General features: G+C 42.8%; 1 protein-coding gene across 2 annotated transcripts in view; it reads left to right on the forward strand.

Annotated features, from left to right (window-relative positions):
- The first annotated feature begins 4,042 nt into the window (after positions 1–4,042).
- Positions 4,043–17,885, forward strand: part of RASGEF1B (RasGEF domain family member 1B) — a 46,215-nt gene continuing 32,372 nt past the window's right edge. For both annotated transcript variants that reach the window (XM_010354110.2, XM_010354111.2), the window contains exons 1-2: positions 4,043–4,182; positions 16,755–16,937. In XM_010354110.2, the coding sequence (XP_010352412.1) occupies positions 16,761–16,937 (177 nt within the window). In that variant the 5' untranslated portion in view covers positions 4,043–4,182; positions 16,755–16,760. The remainder of the gene's footprint in view (positions 4,183–16,754; positions 16,938–17,885) is intronic.

The raw sequence follows: 17,885 nt of genomic DNA on the forward strand, positions 1-17,885 counted from the left end.
CAGTCTGTGTCTTTTAATCAGGGAATTTAGCCTGTTTACATTTAAGGTTAATATTGTTATTAGTGAATTTGATCCTTTTGTTATGATGCTAGCTGGTTGTTTTGCCCGTTAGTTGATGCAGTTTCTTCATAGTGTTGATGGTCTTTACAATTTGGTATGTTTTTGCAGTGGCTGGTACTGGTTGCTCCTTTCCATGTTTAGTGCTTCCTTCAGGAGCTCTTGTGAGGCAGGCCTAGTAGTGACAAAATCTCTCAGCATTTGCTTGTCTGTAGCGGATTTTATTTATCCTTCGCTTGTGAAGCTTAGTTTGGCTGGATGTGAAATTCTGGGTTGAAAATTCTTTTCTTTAAGAATGTTGAATATTGGTCCCCACTCTCTTCTGGCTTGTAGGTTTTCTGCACAGAGATCTGCGTTAGTCTGATGGGCTTCCCTTTGTGGGTAACCCGACTTTCTGGCTGCCCTTAACATGTTTTTCCTTCATTTCAACCTTGGTGATTCTGATGATTATGTGTCTTGGGGTTGCTCTTTTCGACGAGTATCTTTGTTGTGTTCTATGTATTTCCTGAATTTGAATGTTGGCCTATCTTGCTAGGTTGGGCAAGTCTCCTAGATAATATCCTGAATAGTGTTTTCCAACTTGGTTCCATTCTCCTTGTCACTTTCAGGTACAGCAATCAAACGTAGATTTGGTCTTCTCACATAGCCCTATGTTTCTTGGAGGCTTTGTTCATTCCTTTTTATTCTTTTTTCTTTAATTGTGTCTTCTCTCTATTTCATTAAGTTGACCTTCAGTCTCTGATATCCTTTCTTCCACTTGATGGATTTGGCTATTGATACTTGTGTATGCTTCACAAAGTTCTTATGCTGTGTTTTTCAGCTCCGTCACATCATTTATGTTTTTCTCTACTTTGGTTATTCTAGTTAGCAATTCATCCAACCTTTTCTCAAGGTTCTTGGCTTCCTTGCATTGGGTCAGACGATGCTCCTTTAGCTTGGAGGAGTTTGTTATTACCTACCTTCTGAAGCTTACTTCTGTCAATTCGTCAAACTCATTCTCCGTCCAGTTTTGTTCCCTTGCTGGTGAGGAGTTGTGATCCTTTGGAGGAAAAGAGGCGTTCTGGATTTTGGAATTTTCAGCCTTTTTGCGCTGGTTTCTCCCAATCTTTGTGGATATATCTACCTTTGGTCCTCGATGTTGGTAACGTTCGGATGGGGTCTTTCAGTGGACGTGCTATTTCTGTTTTTTAGTTTTCCTTCTGACATGCCTGTCTGCTGTCGGTCTGCTGGAGTTTGCTGGAGGTCCACTCCCGACCTTGTTTGCCTGGGTATCACCAGCAGAGGCTGCAGAACAGCAAAGATTGCTGCCTGATCTTTCCTCTGGAAACTTTGTCCCAGAGGGGCACCTGCCAGATGCCAGCCAGAGCTCTCCTGTAGGAGGTGTCTGTCAGCCCCTACTGGGAGGTATCTCCCAGTCAGGATACATGGGTGTCAGGGACCCATTTGAGGAAGCAGTCTGACCCTTAGCAGAGCTGGAACGCTGTGCTGAGAGGTCTGCTGCTCTTCAGAGCTGTCAGGCAGACTTTTAAGTCTACTGAAGCTGCGCCCGCAACCGCCCCTTTCCCCAGGTGTTCTGTCCCAGGGAGATCGGCGTTTTCTCTATGGGTCCATGACTGGGGCTGCTGCCTTTTTTTCAGAGATGCCCTGCCCAGAGAAGGGAAACCTGGCAGTCTGGCCACAGCAGCCTTACTGAGCTGCAGTGGGTTCTGCTCAGTTTGAACTTCTTAGCAGCTTTGTTTACACTATGAGCATAAAACTGCCTACTCTAGCCTCAGCAATGGCAGACGCCTCTCCCCACACCAAGCTCGAGTGTCCTGGGTTGATCTCAGACTGCTGCTGTGCTGGCAGTGAGAATTTCAAGCCAGTGGATTTTAGTTTGCTGGCCTCCGTGGGGGTGGGACCCACGGAGCCAGACCACCTGGCTCCCTGGCTTCAGCACCCCTTTCCAGGGGGAGTGAACGGCTCTGTCTCGCTGGCATTCCAGGCGCCACTGGGATATGGAAAAAAAAGAACTCCTGTAGCTAGTTCAGTGTCTGCCCAAATAACTGCCCAGTTTTGTGCTTGAAACCCAGGGCCCTGGTGGGGTAGGCACTGGAGGGAATCTCCTGGTTTGTGGGTTGCGAAAACTGGGGGACAAGCACAGTATCTGTGCGGGAGTTCCTCAGGCTCAGTCTCTCACGGTTTCCCTTGGGTAGAGGAGAAAACCCCTGACTCCTTGCGTTTCCCAGGTGAGGTGATGCCCCACCGTGCTTCGGCTCACCCTCCGTGCTTCAGCTCACCCTCCGTGCTTCGGCTCACCCTCCGTGCTTCGGCTCACCCTCCGTGCTTCGGCTCACCCTCCGTGGGCTGCAGCCACTGTCCAACGAGTCCCAATGAGATGAACTGGGTACCTCAGTTGGAAATGCAGAAATCACCTGTCTTCTGCCTCGATCTTGCTGGGAGCTGCACACTGCAGCTGTTCCTGTTCAGCCATCTTGCCGGCAATCCCCCGCAACTCTTAATTTCTTGCTACAGGACCAGTAATGTCAAGAGTGTAAGTGACTGGCCCAATGTCATATAGCTCATTTGCTACAGAACCAGGATGGGAAAACTGAGCTTGAAAAATCAACCAACCAGCACAACCACAACAGCAAGGCAGGGCCACCCAGCCTCTGTGTTTCACTCTGCATGGCTGGCCCACCAAACTCCGTTGGCCTTATGGCTTCTCATTTAAACTGCAAAGAAGCTATGGTTAAGTCAAAGGCTTAGCTAGGTTAGAGTGAATTACTGAATCAGGGGAGTCCTATTTACAGAAAGGAGGGAAGGAGTATGATAAAGAGGAAGAAAAGTAAACGGAGGCATAAATGAAGAAAATAAAGGAGGAATCTCCTAAGAACGGACAAAGTGAGTGTCAAAGTGAGACTCCACCCCAGGAAGGAGAGGGGGAGGGGCCCATGGAGCAGGAGGGAAAAGGATTCCTCCCCCTCAGTAATCTTAATTATAGTAGTATAGGACAGGTATGAATAGTGTTGTTTTATATATGAGAAAACGGAAACTCAGTAAAGCAGTATCACTTACTCAAGGACATACAGTTGGTAAGAGTCTCCTAATTCTGTAAATTTTTTTCTTTCCATAGGTCTCTCTCTTCCCTTGTTTCCATCATTACTTCCCTCTGGCCTCATTTTATGTGTACAAAGTGAAGTACTGAGGTTTTTACCTTTTCTCTGAAATAGTTATCAAATATCCCGTGATGGAGTATGTGGTTACCATGACAACACAGCCCTCACTGAGGACTAGCCTCCCTGCTTTGCCTCCGGAATCATGTTTCAGGGAGCAGGTTCCTCTCCGTGGAACTTCTAGGAGCTGTAATTCTACATTTTGTTTGGGTGGTTATTTGCTGAATGTATGTCCTCCACTAGACTATGTAAGCTTCACAATGGCAGGGACCAGCCTACTTTGCCAACAGTGTGCCCCCAGCGTTTTGCACAGTGCTTAGCACCAGGATCTACGTGATATTTGCTGAGCAAATGTTCTGTGGTTCGCCTCCGCTCTCTTCTGAAAGTTACATGGACAGTAACCTTTAGCTCACGATTATGTTAATAGATACTGTGTAACGAGTCGGGCCGGTATTGACAGATAGTATACACGTGAATGAACACACACACACTCACAACTGCACAACAGCCCCGGGCAGGTGCACTTAAGAGGAAACGCGCACAGTCAGAGCCAGCCCGACCAGCTCTGTTAAACACCGCTGCGCTGGGCTCCGCGGGCCTCTGCCGCGTGGGAGGTCACCCAGGTCCACGCGCTGCGGGAGTCTAGGGCCCACTGGGACTTGCCGGCCGGGTCGGGCGGCGGCGGCGTGGGCGGTGAGCTGCGCGGTGATTGGCCCGCGCCTGCCGGGGCAGGGCGGGGCAGGGCGGGGCTGGCGGCGGGGGGGCGGGGCTGGCGGTCGGAGGCCGGAGCTCGAGCAAAGGGGGCGTGCGCTGCGGCGGCTGCCGTAGTTTCAGTATAAACAAGGAACCCGACTGGTTAGGAAGATTTTGTTTTTCTTCTTCCCGCGCGCTTTCGCTCCCTGTCCTTTGGTCGCATTTGTGGGCGCGCGGCACGCAGCCGGGAGGCGGAGGACTCAGAGTCCACCTGCAGGTAGGTTGTTCCCTGGCTGGGTTGTTCTCCCTGCGGGGGGACCACAGCCCGGTAGCTGGAACTCGGGACCCTGCTGAGCGCTGCGCTCTCCCTGGAGATCCCGGGGCCGCGCGGGGAGCGAGCTGGGCTCAGAGACTGCACCGGCTGGGTGCGCTCCGAGGCGGCGGGAGATCCCGAGGCGAGTGAGCGCGAACGCGGGCACCAAGAGCCGGGTTACAGCCCGGGACCGGTGGAGGGCCCCTGCCCGGCCGCTGCGGGCACCTGGGACTGTCGCGGCCCCAACAGGTGTGTGGCCGAGCCGCTGGAACCCGGGTAGGGACGGGCTTGGGTTGGGTTGTGCCTTCCCTCTTTCTCCCTGATCCTGCATCCAGGCCTTCTGTCTCGAGATCGGTGGTTTTTGAGGATTTGTCTTGAGTTGTAGTCGCGTCCATCATTTTTTTCATCCCTTCTTTCCTTCGTGTGCATACCTACGTTGATTCTTCCACTTCTTGACTAGTTTTGTGTGTGTGTGTGTGTGTGTGTGTGTGTGTGTGTGTGTGTGTAGGGGGAGCTGTTTATTTTTGTTGCCAGTGCCATGTAATCTAAAGTCTGACTCGTAGGAAGGGACAAGGGAACAGAAGTCACATACTCCCCACCGACAAGGTGATGTTCTGTCATCCTTCGGTGTTCACCTGGCAAACTTGGGAGACACTGAGTCGTATTGCTTTTGTCAGAGTTCAGTTGAATAGCCTCGGGTCACCTGCCTGGGGAATCTAAGATGAGCTAGAGGTATCTGGGAGCCTCGCGGGCAATTAGCTTAAGGGAGGCTCTTTCTAAGGGAGCTGTGAAAAACAACTTCAGTGCTGCACCAGGGAAAAGGGCGAGACAGGGGCTGGGGTGCGCGCGCCATTATGTGCGTGTATGGACGTACCATTTCAATACGGCTTGCTGTCTTGCCCCAACCAAATCGGCACAGTTCAGGCAAAAGCAACGTAGCTTAGTCCTCTGACACTGCCGAGGGTGGCACAAGTGTGGCACATAACACAAGGAGATTGTCTAGACTGCGATTTTCTCTTCGAAATGTAGATGTATGTGTCCATCCTCCCTGATGAATTCGGTGGATATGGTGTATATAGATGAATATGCACACAAATTTGTGTATGTGTTTGGGCCGAACGCGTCTCCAAGGAGTCCTTCGTCAGCAGCACCATGTGACGACGATCAGGAACTGCTGGTGTGTGTAGATCTATATTTAGCTCAGATGGTCTAATGGCCGAGGGGAGGGTCTCTGAACTGGGTGCATAAAGGGGAAGAGTCTAGGGATCAGGGTGGTGCACTTTTGAATGATGTCTGGCACAGTCACACTCAGATGGGGTGAATAATTGCCCTTTCCTCGTGAAAACAGTAGCTAGAGCTTGGCATGTGATGGCTGTGCCTTAAATTTAAAACATAGTTGGACCATGGCAATAAGCCTCTACTAAGAAACAAGGAGGTTTACAGTTAAGCAGCGTATGTACCTGGTTGGCGATTTGGGTGAAAATAACTGGTCCCATGAGATTTAGAACAAAAATAGAGTTGATTTCTTTTATAAAAAGAAATAAAAATAAAAATTCTTTGCTGTTGAGTTTTTCATAACAGAAGAAAAAGAATGGCAGCTTGTTAAACCCTATCATTAAAGGTAATTTTATTTTTTTAAGTGAGGGGCAGTGGTGGAGCTAGAGAGGAGGACCTTAGGGCACTTTTGACAGACATCAGGGTTTACAAACAACGTTATATTATGCCTTTCAAGCAGATTTTCTGGTGAAGATGAGATCAGCCACTGATTAACAAGTTTCTTGGCATTCTTCCACTGCATGTCGGGTCAATCCTTTGTTTTCTTGTAGGTGGCAACATTTCTGACTACTAAGTATACTGGCTTTGCACTTTCCAGTTGTCTAACGAAGTGTTACATTCTTAGAATTTATTTCTCCTATGGTGCATTTTCAGTCTTGCTTCATTTTATGTGCTCCATTGGATATTTTATCTGATACTACCACATCTAATACCTGGGAATCATACTGTCTTTTGGAGAAGAGAATCACCAGAAAACATTCACATGTATTGTCTCCCGCTAACCCCCTACAGCTTAGCATTAATAGACTTTTTATATGTGTGTATACACATACATGTATATATACACGTGTATTTATATGTATAAATCAAAATATTTTAACAACGCATACTTCTTATATGACATTTTATTCTTAGAACCTAAAATTAACTACTAGTTAATAGAGTACAATAGACCAAATAAAAACAATTCAATACACCTTTCTGATGGAAAAAGACATGTTAAGAAAATTGAATGGGAGAAACTGGGATCCCTAGTATGACTCAGGAGTGTTGGGATCAGCTTTGTCAATATCCACAGAGTACCTGAAAGAATTGGACTTGGGAGGAACATTGGGATGGCCCCAGGAGAGCACCTCCTTGGAAAGGAGATGGGTGAAAGGAGTGTCTTTTCCTTTGCTTGGGAGAAGAATCTAGAATCCTTGAAGCAGGGATTAGGAAACTTGATTCTGATGCCACACATAATAAATGAAAAAGCTGTGAAAACATTTTGTGACTTCTTAAAGAGGCCAATTGCACTGTCGAAAATGCTGTTTAAGATTTATGGGATTTGTATTAGTAGTAGTTGAATTTGGGTATTGCCAGCCCACTCCCCTCACTTTTTCAGACCTGTAGTTGTCCTTTTTGGTTCTCCAGTTAAAACTACAAAAAAGACCCATGCAACCTTTGCTTATCCTAAAGTGACAGATGTTGTAGCCTAGTGCTGCGGGCATATTTCTGCTTTGGAAATAAGGAGACTTGGGTTCTGGCCGATCTGGAGCCCTAATCAGTGATTTATTTTTTCTCTATGCCTGCAGTTTCTGTAAAACGACTGTGGGGAGTTGAATGGAGTGATTTATTAGTTTCTTTAGGTCTGTCATAACTGCTTTATTTTGTTGTACTACTGCTTCATGCATTTACACGCTGTCTTAAGGGTGGACTAATGAAGGGTGAAGTGATTTGCGGTTAGATGTTCACCTACTTTCTAGGTACATGGAAATGAAGAGAGGAGAGTGAAATTTCTTTTTATTGATTAATTTATGTAGAAGTTTAATATTAAACTGCTTTTTGCTTTTGTTTTTCTCTAGGTATGAATATTAAAAATGATTATTAAAAAGGTTGGTGTCAGATTTTTTTTTGGCCTATTAAATCAATATTACTATCCGTTAAATTTTTAAATTTGTTTTGAACAACCATTTTTTCTTAGGTTTATATTTATTATTTCATTTCAGGGTATGTCTGTGTCTGGAAATGATTCAGTTGATTCAAATTTTATTAGGAAACCCTGCTTAGAAAATTAGTTTAACCCAGAGAAAGTACAAATTAGCCTGGAGTACCAACATCTTTCTGTTTCTCTAAAAGAGAAAAATGGGGAGGGATGAATATAGTTTTTCAAAAATTCACAGCTGGAAAATTATCCTAGTAACCATATTACATACTAAAATATAAATAGAAAACTCTACTTTTAATAAACATCCTCATTAGGTATCAGATCATTTTCTTGAGATGAATTAGGTATAGAAAAATAAAACCTTTTATTAAAGAGTGTTCTCCATATGATATTACTTAATTTGTGTTGAGATCTACCATGTATAAATGATGATTCAGCTACTCGTATCTGTGCTGTTCAGTATGGTAGCCACTAGTCATATGGGAATATTTAAACTTAAGTTTATTAAAATTAAACAAAATTTAAAATTTAGTTTTTCAGTTGCAATAAGCCACATTTTAAGTGCTAAGTAGTCACTTGTGGCTAGTGGCTACTGTATTGGATTGTGCAAAAGAAAAACATTTTCAGTATCCCAGAAAGTTCTTTTTGACAGCACTCAATTAGGTAATGATGATTTTGATTGTGCAGAAGATCATTTTTATTCTTCTAGGAAAAGGAAATATTTAATTCTCATTATAGATGAGCACCTACAATGTAAGGGATTATGAGCAAATGGCATTAGCCAGTACGTCTTCACCTGTACAGTATGAGCTGTATAGTTCAATAATATGCCAAGATCACAAATGCCAGTTTCTCAATATATTTCCCCATAACTCTAGTTATCCTTTTGCTTTTCTAAACCAGCACTGTTACTGCTATAAAGTGCCAACCCTTTGAAAGACAAGGAACGAGGAGCCATCTACTGTCCAGTTTAGGAACTGCATGGAAGATGTAGATGATAAAAAGTTAATGCATAAAGAATGTATGCATTACATTATTTACATTCAATATGTCCTGGGTTCAGTTCCCACGTAGTAAAGATTTAGTTCATAGAAGAGCTTTAATTGACTCTCCAGGTCATGTGCTGAAATGTCATTTGTGTTTTAATAAACTGCTAACAACATATCCCCAAGACAAAAGATGACAAATCTAAGCTTTATTTTTCTTCCGAGGAAACCAAATATAGTAAACTATTTGAGTCAGAATCCCCTTCCTCCATCAATTAGGAATTAGTAAGGAAATCTTTAAGTAGCATCTAAGACAAATGAAGCAGAATGCAAATTCACTTTTTGTATGGATGCCGATAAATCAGGAAATAATATCACTGTTTCATTGCAGAGAGAAATAGGATCTTCCTTCCTCAAAAATACTGATGTTTTTCTTTTTCTCCCTTAATTGTGAAATCTACTAAGCCTGTGGGACTCACTTTCAAAGAAGGTACTTATCTTGGAGTCTTGGAGTTTCTGTCTGTTCACATACCAAAGATGTGAGTTGACTCTGAGTTGTTTTCTCTGTGTTGTTTACCTTCTCAATACGATACCTTTTTTTTTTTTTTTTTTTAATAAAGGAGGTAAGCAGAGGTGTAGCATTTCTGCAGTTTCCAGAGATGCTGTTAGAAATCTCTGATTTAGGACTTCCTCTGAATGAGGACAGAAATGAGAAGATAATCTAGAAATTTTCTTTCTTTCTTTTTTTTTTTTTTTTTTTACATAGAGTCTCGCTCTGTCACCTAGGCTGGAGTGCAGTGGCACATTCTCGGCTCACTACAGCCTCTGCCTCCTGGGTTCAAGCAATTCTCCTGCCTCAGCCTCCCCAGTAGCTGGGACTACAGGAGCCCGCCACCATGCCCAACTAATTTTTTGTATTTTTAGCAGAGATGAGGTTTCACTGGGTTAGCCAGGATGGTCTCGATCTGCTGACCTTGTGATCTGCCTGCCTCGGCCTCCCAAAGTGCTGGGATTACAGGTGTGAGCCACCGCACCTGGCAATCTAGACATTTTCAAACTTAAGTCATGTTTTAGATAGTGTCAGAAACTTGAGTTTTACCTTTCACCCTGGCTCAAATCCATAGTTAGATACACCCTATGAAGGTGCAGTCAATCTTGGTATTCTAGCAGGGCAAAAGGAGGCAGGCTGCAAGTACTTGAGATAACAGCTGGAGTAAAGCTGAAATATGTGAACTCTTAATTCAGATCTATGCAACTTCAAGGGAGAAAAGGAAGAAGCAAGTTGTTGAAGATGAATCTCACCAAAGGGCAAAGTTTCTCTGGCATCTAGATGGGAATTCAGGAACCAGTAATTCCAGGATATTAAATTAAACCTCTCCCCACTAAACAAATAAGCTTTCAAAGTTCAGCTGTGATACGGAGGCCTTTGTCTACTTAAGTGTTTTTTCTTTTTCTTTAATTGGGACACATGCCCAACATTTGAACAGAAGCTAAAATATTATGGTCAACATCAAGGCATTGGATTTATTAGATATTTCACCGAAGCACTCTTATGTATGATGAAATAGGGATTGAAAAAAATAAACCTTTTTTTCTCTGACTCTTACATTTTCTATCTCATTCCAAGTGTAGAGGAAATGCTGACTCGACATTCTGGTAGAGATTTACAAAGCACCTATTGCAGACATTGAGGGATAGCTTTTGATTTAGTTCCCATACCCATCTTTTCCTCAACCTCTTTTCCAATTTGAATTGTCACCTGAAACCACCCTATCCTGGTGCACCTGCTTCATCATAAATAACATTGTGCAAAAGCAGTCGCTAATTCAAACACAGTCTGCTGTTTAGAAAAAGGCAGCTTTTCATCTGGCGCTTTAGTGGGTTTGAAACCATTAGGCATGCCTTTCAAATCCATTCATATCGTAAATCATCCAGAGCTTGCTTCCTTGCTGCTGGATCAATGTCAGGCTGAACTTTTTCAGGGTCCTTGGAAGAACATGATCTATCTTTGTGACCAAATTAGCTGCCTCTGTAAGATGTCTTGTCTGTCAACTAACTTTTCAAGTTACCAAATTAATTTTAACAAAGAACATTCATCTTGTATACCTGGGCTGGGTGTATCTTGACTTCCTGTTGGAAGATTTTCCAGCATAACCTGTAATCTATATGCTAATTTTGGTGGCTCTACACTTTCTTTTCGCCTGGTTCATTGTTTTAAAACCAGAATCTGTTTCCCATTATCTCCCTGCATCTCCTCACATCCTAAAGTGCTGCCTCAATTTATGTAGAAAAGAAAAGAAAAAGCCCATTTCAATAGCTGTACCCAAGCCAAAATAATTATGATTATTTTATTCTCTTAACTCAGTTTGATAGGTACTACCTGAAAATACAAGAATTCGTTGATTTCTTTTCCTTTTTTCTTTTTTCTTTTTTTTTTTTTTTTTTTTGAGACAGAGTTTTGCTTTTTTTGCCCAGGCTAGAGTGCAATGGCACGATCTTGGCTCACGACAACTTCTGTCTCCCAGGTTCAAGAGATTCTCCTGCCTCAGCCTTGCGAGTAGCTGGGATTACAGGCATGCGCCACCATGCCCAGCTAATTTTATATTTTTAGTAGAGATGGGCTTTCTCCATGTTGGTCAGGCTGGTCTCGAACTCCTGACCTCAGGTAATCTGCCCACCTCAGCCTCCCAAAGTACTAGGATTACAGGTGTGAGCCACCATGCCCGGCTTAAGAATTTCTTGTTTTCTAAGGGGCCAGTCTTGAAAGTGTTAGACCAAGGTTACTGTCAGAGCCACCATGTTCTCCTTCCTTGGCATAGAGAAATAATATATAGGTTCTGTACAGGCCAGCACATGGACTTCTTAATCTGGGGTCTGTAAATTCCCTGAAAATATATGAAAACTGGTGTGTACATTTCTCTGGGGGTGGTGATGGGGAGAGGTTTGTGATCTCCCTAAAAAGTTAAGAGCCACTGACTGAATTGAATATATTCTGAGTTGTAAAGAACTGACTTACAAATGCAACTTCGTAAGGTGAGAATAGCTTTTGAGATGAACCTGCTCTCTGCTTTATGTATTATTGGTAGGATTTGAATAAAGTCAGCAGCTTTTTCTTGTGTCTCATACAAATCTCTTTTTTCTGAAGGAATTAGCTACTTTGAAGTTGGACTTTATGGTAAATTAATGCCAGTATTTAACTTGCTGTTCCATCCACATATTCTAATTTTGGAGAAGAGTCAGTTTTTCCTGAACAAAATTTTTCGTTAGCTGGTCCCCATTGATAGGTATATTGAGTTAGGCAAAATTTGTACTAACGACAGATGGCAGACAGTGGAGAGGCTAGTTTTGAGGCTGTGTTGCAGAGTGTAGAGAGGAGTAAGTTGAGAGTTTATAGGATCTCAGAGACAGAAAATATTAGTTGTGGAAGCTGAAAGGAGAAGATTTGCTGCCAGTAAGGAAGGCATGAGAACTGCACTGACTGAATGAAATAAATGGAAGTTACGGGTTATGAACAACCTTACCCTGAGCCTTTCTTTCCCTGGAGAAATCATTAGGAAGTGATTCCTGGAGTTAATAGTGCCCAGGGATAAATACTTGTCTGGATTCTCATGCCCAGTACTTTGAATATTGGATTTATTTTCTTAACAAGAGCTAAACCAATGTTTAGTCTTTTGGTCCTCACTTTTCAATTCCAGAACTGAAGCAGTTAAAACAAAAGACCCAGATATCAAGTCTGAGGAATACGGAACGAACAGTAGCTCTTGGTGTGTGGTTAACAAGAGGGAAGATACTTTAGAGAAAACAGACTACTATGTTTGTCTCCTTAGGTATTTAGAATTCTGTTCCACAAACAGTGCTTTCTGTACCATTCTGCTGATTTTTCCTTGTGATTATCAAGTGCGTCTATTACACAGGCAGCTGATCCTTCCAAAAACAGCTAGACTGGCCACTTGTTAGACATTGTCCAGCAATGAGTGATGAATACTGTGAGCCATGATTTTTCTCTTGGTCATTTCTTTCATTAAATTTTTTTTGCTGGAAATCTATAAAATACACATGAGCAAATATTACTATATTTCATGGAGTCTAAGAGGCTATCCATTGTTAGATGCTCTGTCACTGCGTATATCACTTAAAAAGACTGTTAAGTAAACATTTTTTTTACCATTCAACTGTTTACACACATCCCAGTTTTGAGGATGTTATAATGTTTTTTAAAGTCCATACTAGAATCTCTGGAATCTCTGTGTCTTGATGACACCGTGCTTTGATGGCAAAGGCCAGTAGCTTAAATACTGCTGTTGACAGTTGAACTTTTTAATAAGAGTAATTAATGATACTAATACTTCTTTGGAGCAAGGATTTATGTGGAACATGTAAAACGTGTGAATTATCCTAATAGCCTACAATTTGAGACAGACTGACAGGATTTTCGTTTAATGATTAAACATTAGAAGTTCAAAGAAGACCATTTGCAGCATATCGTGATGTAGTGTAATAAATTTTGAACCTGGAATCAGAAGACCTAACTCTGAAACCCTACCCCACTTGTCCCTTACTCCATGTCTAACCCCAAGCTAGTTATTACAGTGTTTCTGAACCTCAGCTGCTTATGTAGTCAAAAAAAGATGAGGATGCCTGCCAGATGAGGTGGTTGTAGAATCCAGGAAGGCATTTGTAGTCAGTAAATAATTACACAAATGGAACCATTGAAATTCTGAGAGCCTTCTGCATCACGGATGTCGTGAGAGAGACCTGGAGGGGGGCTTCAGAGAGTAAAGGTCTGTGACATGTGAAGACATTCTCCAGCACACAGTATCCCATAGTGAGAAGAATTATGACTAACGAAGGGAGAAGAGATTAAGGAATTGAAAAGGTTCTGTCTGGAGTATATGGGGAGGTAGAAAAATAAGACTATTGTGCATAATAAATAAGGGACTGAAGTGACTTGAATCTCAGGAGTTAGTTATTGCTATGTGCAAGGTCAGCAATCAAGGTGGTTTCATGGGAAAATGAAATCAGCTAATTAGCAGCATAACTTTGGGCTCATTAGAAGGCAGAAAATAGACTGTGACATAACTCTCTTCTTACAGTTGATTTTTAAATACAGTAAGCCATAACCCTTATTCATTTACCTCAGTTTGGTTTCTATCGCTATTTGCATTATTTTCTTTTGGTGCCTTGTTGGAGGGAGTTTTCTAAGTATTGACACTTTGCACCTCTTCAGAGAAATACTACGAGTGATATAGTTCCAAAAAACAATACACAGTCTTTTGCCATTGCTCTAATCATAATGCTCTAAGAAGAACTTTGCACTAAAGAAGATAAGTAGTTTTGTTATTATTTAGGATTTTGGAAGGGATAAGCAAAATTGGAAATAACAGGTGGAAAACATACCTGGTGGTGTTGAGGGTTTGAAGATTTCACAGCCATTAAGTGCCCGAATTAGGGCTTCACTAAATCTGAATCTTTGTCCAGATCTGAGCTCTTGTCTACTCTGCAGGAGTAAATAATTAAGAAGTGATGGCCGGGCGCGGTGGCTCAAGCCTGTAATCCCAGCACTTTGGGAGGCCGAGACGGGCGGATCACGAGGTCAGGAGATCGAGACCATCCTGGCTAACACGGTGAAACCCCGTCTCTACTAAAAATACAAAAAACTAGCCGGGTGAGGTGGCAGGCGCCTGTAGTCCCAGCTACTCAGGAGGCTGAGGCAGGAGAATGGCGTAAATCCGGGAGGCGGAGCTTGCAGTGAGCTGAGATCCGGCCACTGCACTCCAGCTCGGGCGACAGAGCAAGACTCCGTCTCAAAAAAAAAAAAAAAAAAAAAAAAAAGAAGTGCAAATACTTGGTGGGTTTTGGTGCTGATTCCTTGAAAACAAAATCTGAGTGACCCATGACCACTTTATGGGTTGGTGCTTACTGCTAATTAGCCCGTGGCCAGAGAGTACTTGATGCAGGGGAGTTGCATTCAGCAAGAGTGCAGCGATGTGCTGTGGCCTCATTGCTGGGTCATCTTAGCCTGGTCACCTTACCCCCTTGGGTCTCAGTGTGCACATTTATAAGAAGAGGAGATTGGACTAGATTGTGATGGCACATGGGCTGCTTCTCCTTCCATGACTGTCTGACAGTCATTGCTAATCACTCAGAACCTGCATTCTCCCACTGAGTTACAGCTTGCATATGCTCCTTGCTCATCCTCAGGCCTTTAGACAACTACTTGAATTGCTTGCAGTTGGAAAGTGAAATGAAATGTTTTCCAGATCCTGGGCCAGGTGATTTCTGTGGTTCCTTTGAATATTTATGATTTTCTGATTTTTTGGAATTCCCAAATCCTGGCCAACCATCTCCCAAAAGTGTTTTGTTAGAATGGTTGTACTAGCAATGAGTAAGTGCTCCAATGAAGGAAACTGTGTGGTTCCTGAAAGAAAAAATCCCGATTCCAAGGGCATGACGTTCCTCATGCTGTATGTGAAGGACACTGTGGTTATAACCATCTAAAGCTTTTGTAAGCCAGAGGCAACCAAATCCAGACAACGAGTTCTCTCTCAGTTATCTGAGGGAGCTTTTAGGTGCCTCTAATCTCAGGTCCCTGCCTCCTAGTTTGAGGACATTATGAGTTTCTCAGGGCAAGGACAGACTGGCTCTTTTTCTTCCCACCAAGGATGGCCAGTTTGCAATGATTATATTGCACAGGAGTTGTACTCGTAGAAACCTGGCAATTTGAAGAGGAAAGAAATGTACCTTGTCTATTGCCTTATAAAATGTTAACATTGAATGATTTATTTATTTAACTGCAGTTCCTACATGTGAGGTCTTGCCAACTAAGGGTGTGTACAGACTGTTTGTGTTAATGTTATATCCCATAGTGCCTGACCCTTTGGCTGTTATGATTATGTGCTACCTAAAGGAGAGCCATGGAGCCAGTGTCCCCCCCCGCTAGTCACAAATCCCTGTGGATAGAGTGGTTCTCAGTCAACACCTTCTTCCCATTTGTGGCTTTTTCATGGATCCCTTTAAATTGTCCCTCAGCACTGGTTTGTGGAGGGGACAAAATACACAGAAATGAAGTTGGTTTTTATTTCCTGTTTATTTTTCTTGATGTTTCTTTTCTCTAATTCTGTTTTCACTGGCCAGGTTGGCTTTGATGACGGATGTTTTCTCTTAATGTCCCACCCCTGGCTGCCTCCTGCTGAGGCACGTGCACAGGTTGTGGTGCTCTGTATACCCATCAGCTGTAGCTGGAACAGATGCTCAAGGAGTGATGGATGTGACTTCTCAGACAGGGCTCCACGCCCCTCCCACATTGAGATGCAAATATCTTTTAGCATCTTGAAAAGAAAGATTAGTCCAGGTTGTGTCCTCCTGCTGCCTGCACACACCCTGTCCCCATCAGTCCACGACTTGGAATATGGCTCCCCCTCATTGTTTGCCTTCTGAAGCCCGCAGTCTCTGCAGCTCTTCAATGCCTCCATTGTGCAGACGTGGTGCCAGAGACTGGGAGTCTGTTCTCAGGGCCGGGTGCCGTCCCTAGGAATTCAAGTAATAACTTAATAACCTCTGCCGTCTGCAGAACACCCTCTGACAAGGCCTTTGTGAATTGCAAAGTAAACAGATGGAGAGGAGCAACTTATCTCAGGACTGTCACAGTGCTCCTTGTTCCCAAATCGGGTGCCTTCTCAGCCTGCATGTTCATTGAGAACTGAGGCTTTACAAGATACTACCCCACAGCCCCAGGAGAATTTAACACAAAGGGGAGAAAGTCAACAGCATCTGATCTTTCAGTGAAAACTGAGGAGTCTACATGAAATCTTGTGTGTACACGTATACATATATAAACACGCACACAGTGTACTTTAATTCTAGGCCTACTTTGCAATTTATTTGCAGCTTCAATTTTGGTTGTCTTCAAGTCCTTCAGATAGATCTTCAGTGTTAGGTAACTTTTCCCAACCAAATTTTAAGGTGTACACATTTCCACCTTAGGAAAATTGTTGACTCCATGCGATAAAGCAATCAACGTTCAGTTCCCTTGCCCCTTTCACAATCTGATGTGAAGGAGTGACATCTAAATATGACAGCCAGAGACTTGAGTTTAAGTCCAGAGTGGGCCCCTTGGTCTAAGCGTTGTATGATGTTTGATGGGAGTGGTACTCAAAAGTATGATTACATGTGGTACTCAGAGAGCAGTTTGGTTCTCGATGGGCTCTGATATTGTGTCAGAAACTGAACTACTATTTTAATTGCCTATTCTCTCATTACTGTTAAATCTTAGTGCCTATTAAAGCTTACCTTTATTTTCATACTGCATATTGCTGACATTATGTTTTCTTCTTTTTTATTCCTTTTAGGAAAGTATGCCTCAGACTCCTCCCTTTTCAGCAATGTTTGACAGCAGTGGTTACAATCGAAACCTCTATCAGTCTGCAGAGGACAGCTGTGGAGGGTTGTATTACCATGACAACAACCTCCTCTCTGGATCCCTGGAAGCACTCATCCAGCACTTAGTACCTAATGTGGATTACTATCCAGATGTAGGTATTCATGTTTCTCTGAAACACATCCTTGGCAATGAGTAGAAATTATAGTACAGTAGGCAGGGACCATAGATAATACAGAATTATCTCTAGGTTGCTGAGAATTTTTCTAATAAGAAATTGCATATTGATTATCAAGTGCATTGAAATCAAGTTGAGCCTGGATAAGGATCAGATTTTGGTGTACTGTGCGTATCAATTTCTTTTCAGGTTAGTTACTACATTGTAGACAGTCTGATACCATCTGAATGAAGTATCTGTAGAGTTGATTCATGCATATAGCTTAGTCCTTAAATAGAAATGTCAGAGAACATTGGATGCTCCCAGAATATATAATGCCTTTTTTTTTCCAAGATCATCACTATGCTAAGAAAAGTGAATGTAACCAAGGAAAGTATATGGAAGAGAAAACAAGGTTTATGCTCAAGATGTAATTCTTTATAGATTCAACATCAGGTGACATGGTTGCTTTGTTTTACCTTGGTAACCTACATTTATATAACCGAATCTAGGAAATTTGTTATATGTTTTCTCAGTCTTTATAGTAATTCCAAGAGGGAAGGGAGGAGAAAACTAATTCAGAGTGTTGAGTATTTGCTCATGGTCTCACTCCCAGCATCAGCAGTCAAACACAGATTTTCTTTCTGGGACAAATGACTTTTCCCCTTCCCTGTGCTACAGCTACCTCTATGGAATTGAGCTTAGTAGTAGGAGATTTGCTGAGCAGCTGGTTATTGATAAAGATCTCATGAAAATATCTAGAGACTGCATTCATTTGTCTTTATAAATTTAATGATAACGTTGGTGTGCAAAGGATAGTTCGTGCTTGCCACAGTAATTCACCATAGTGTTTCTTACTGAGTTATCTCTCTGTGTATTTTGTTACATGGCATTTTCAGATATGTTGCCACACAGGGAAGACTTGTAACCAAAAGTAAAAGGAAT

Source organism: Rhinopithecus roxellana, chromosome 2 (assembly GCF_007565055.1).
Source record: "Rhinopithecus roxellana isolate Shanxi Qingling chromosome 2, ASM756505v1, whole genome shotgun sequence".
Classification (NCBI taxonomy): domain Eukaryota; kingdom Metazoa; phylum Chordata; class Mammalia; order Primates; family Cercopithecidae; genus Rhinopithecus; species Rhinopithecus roxellana.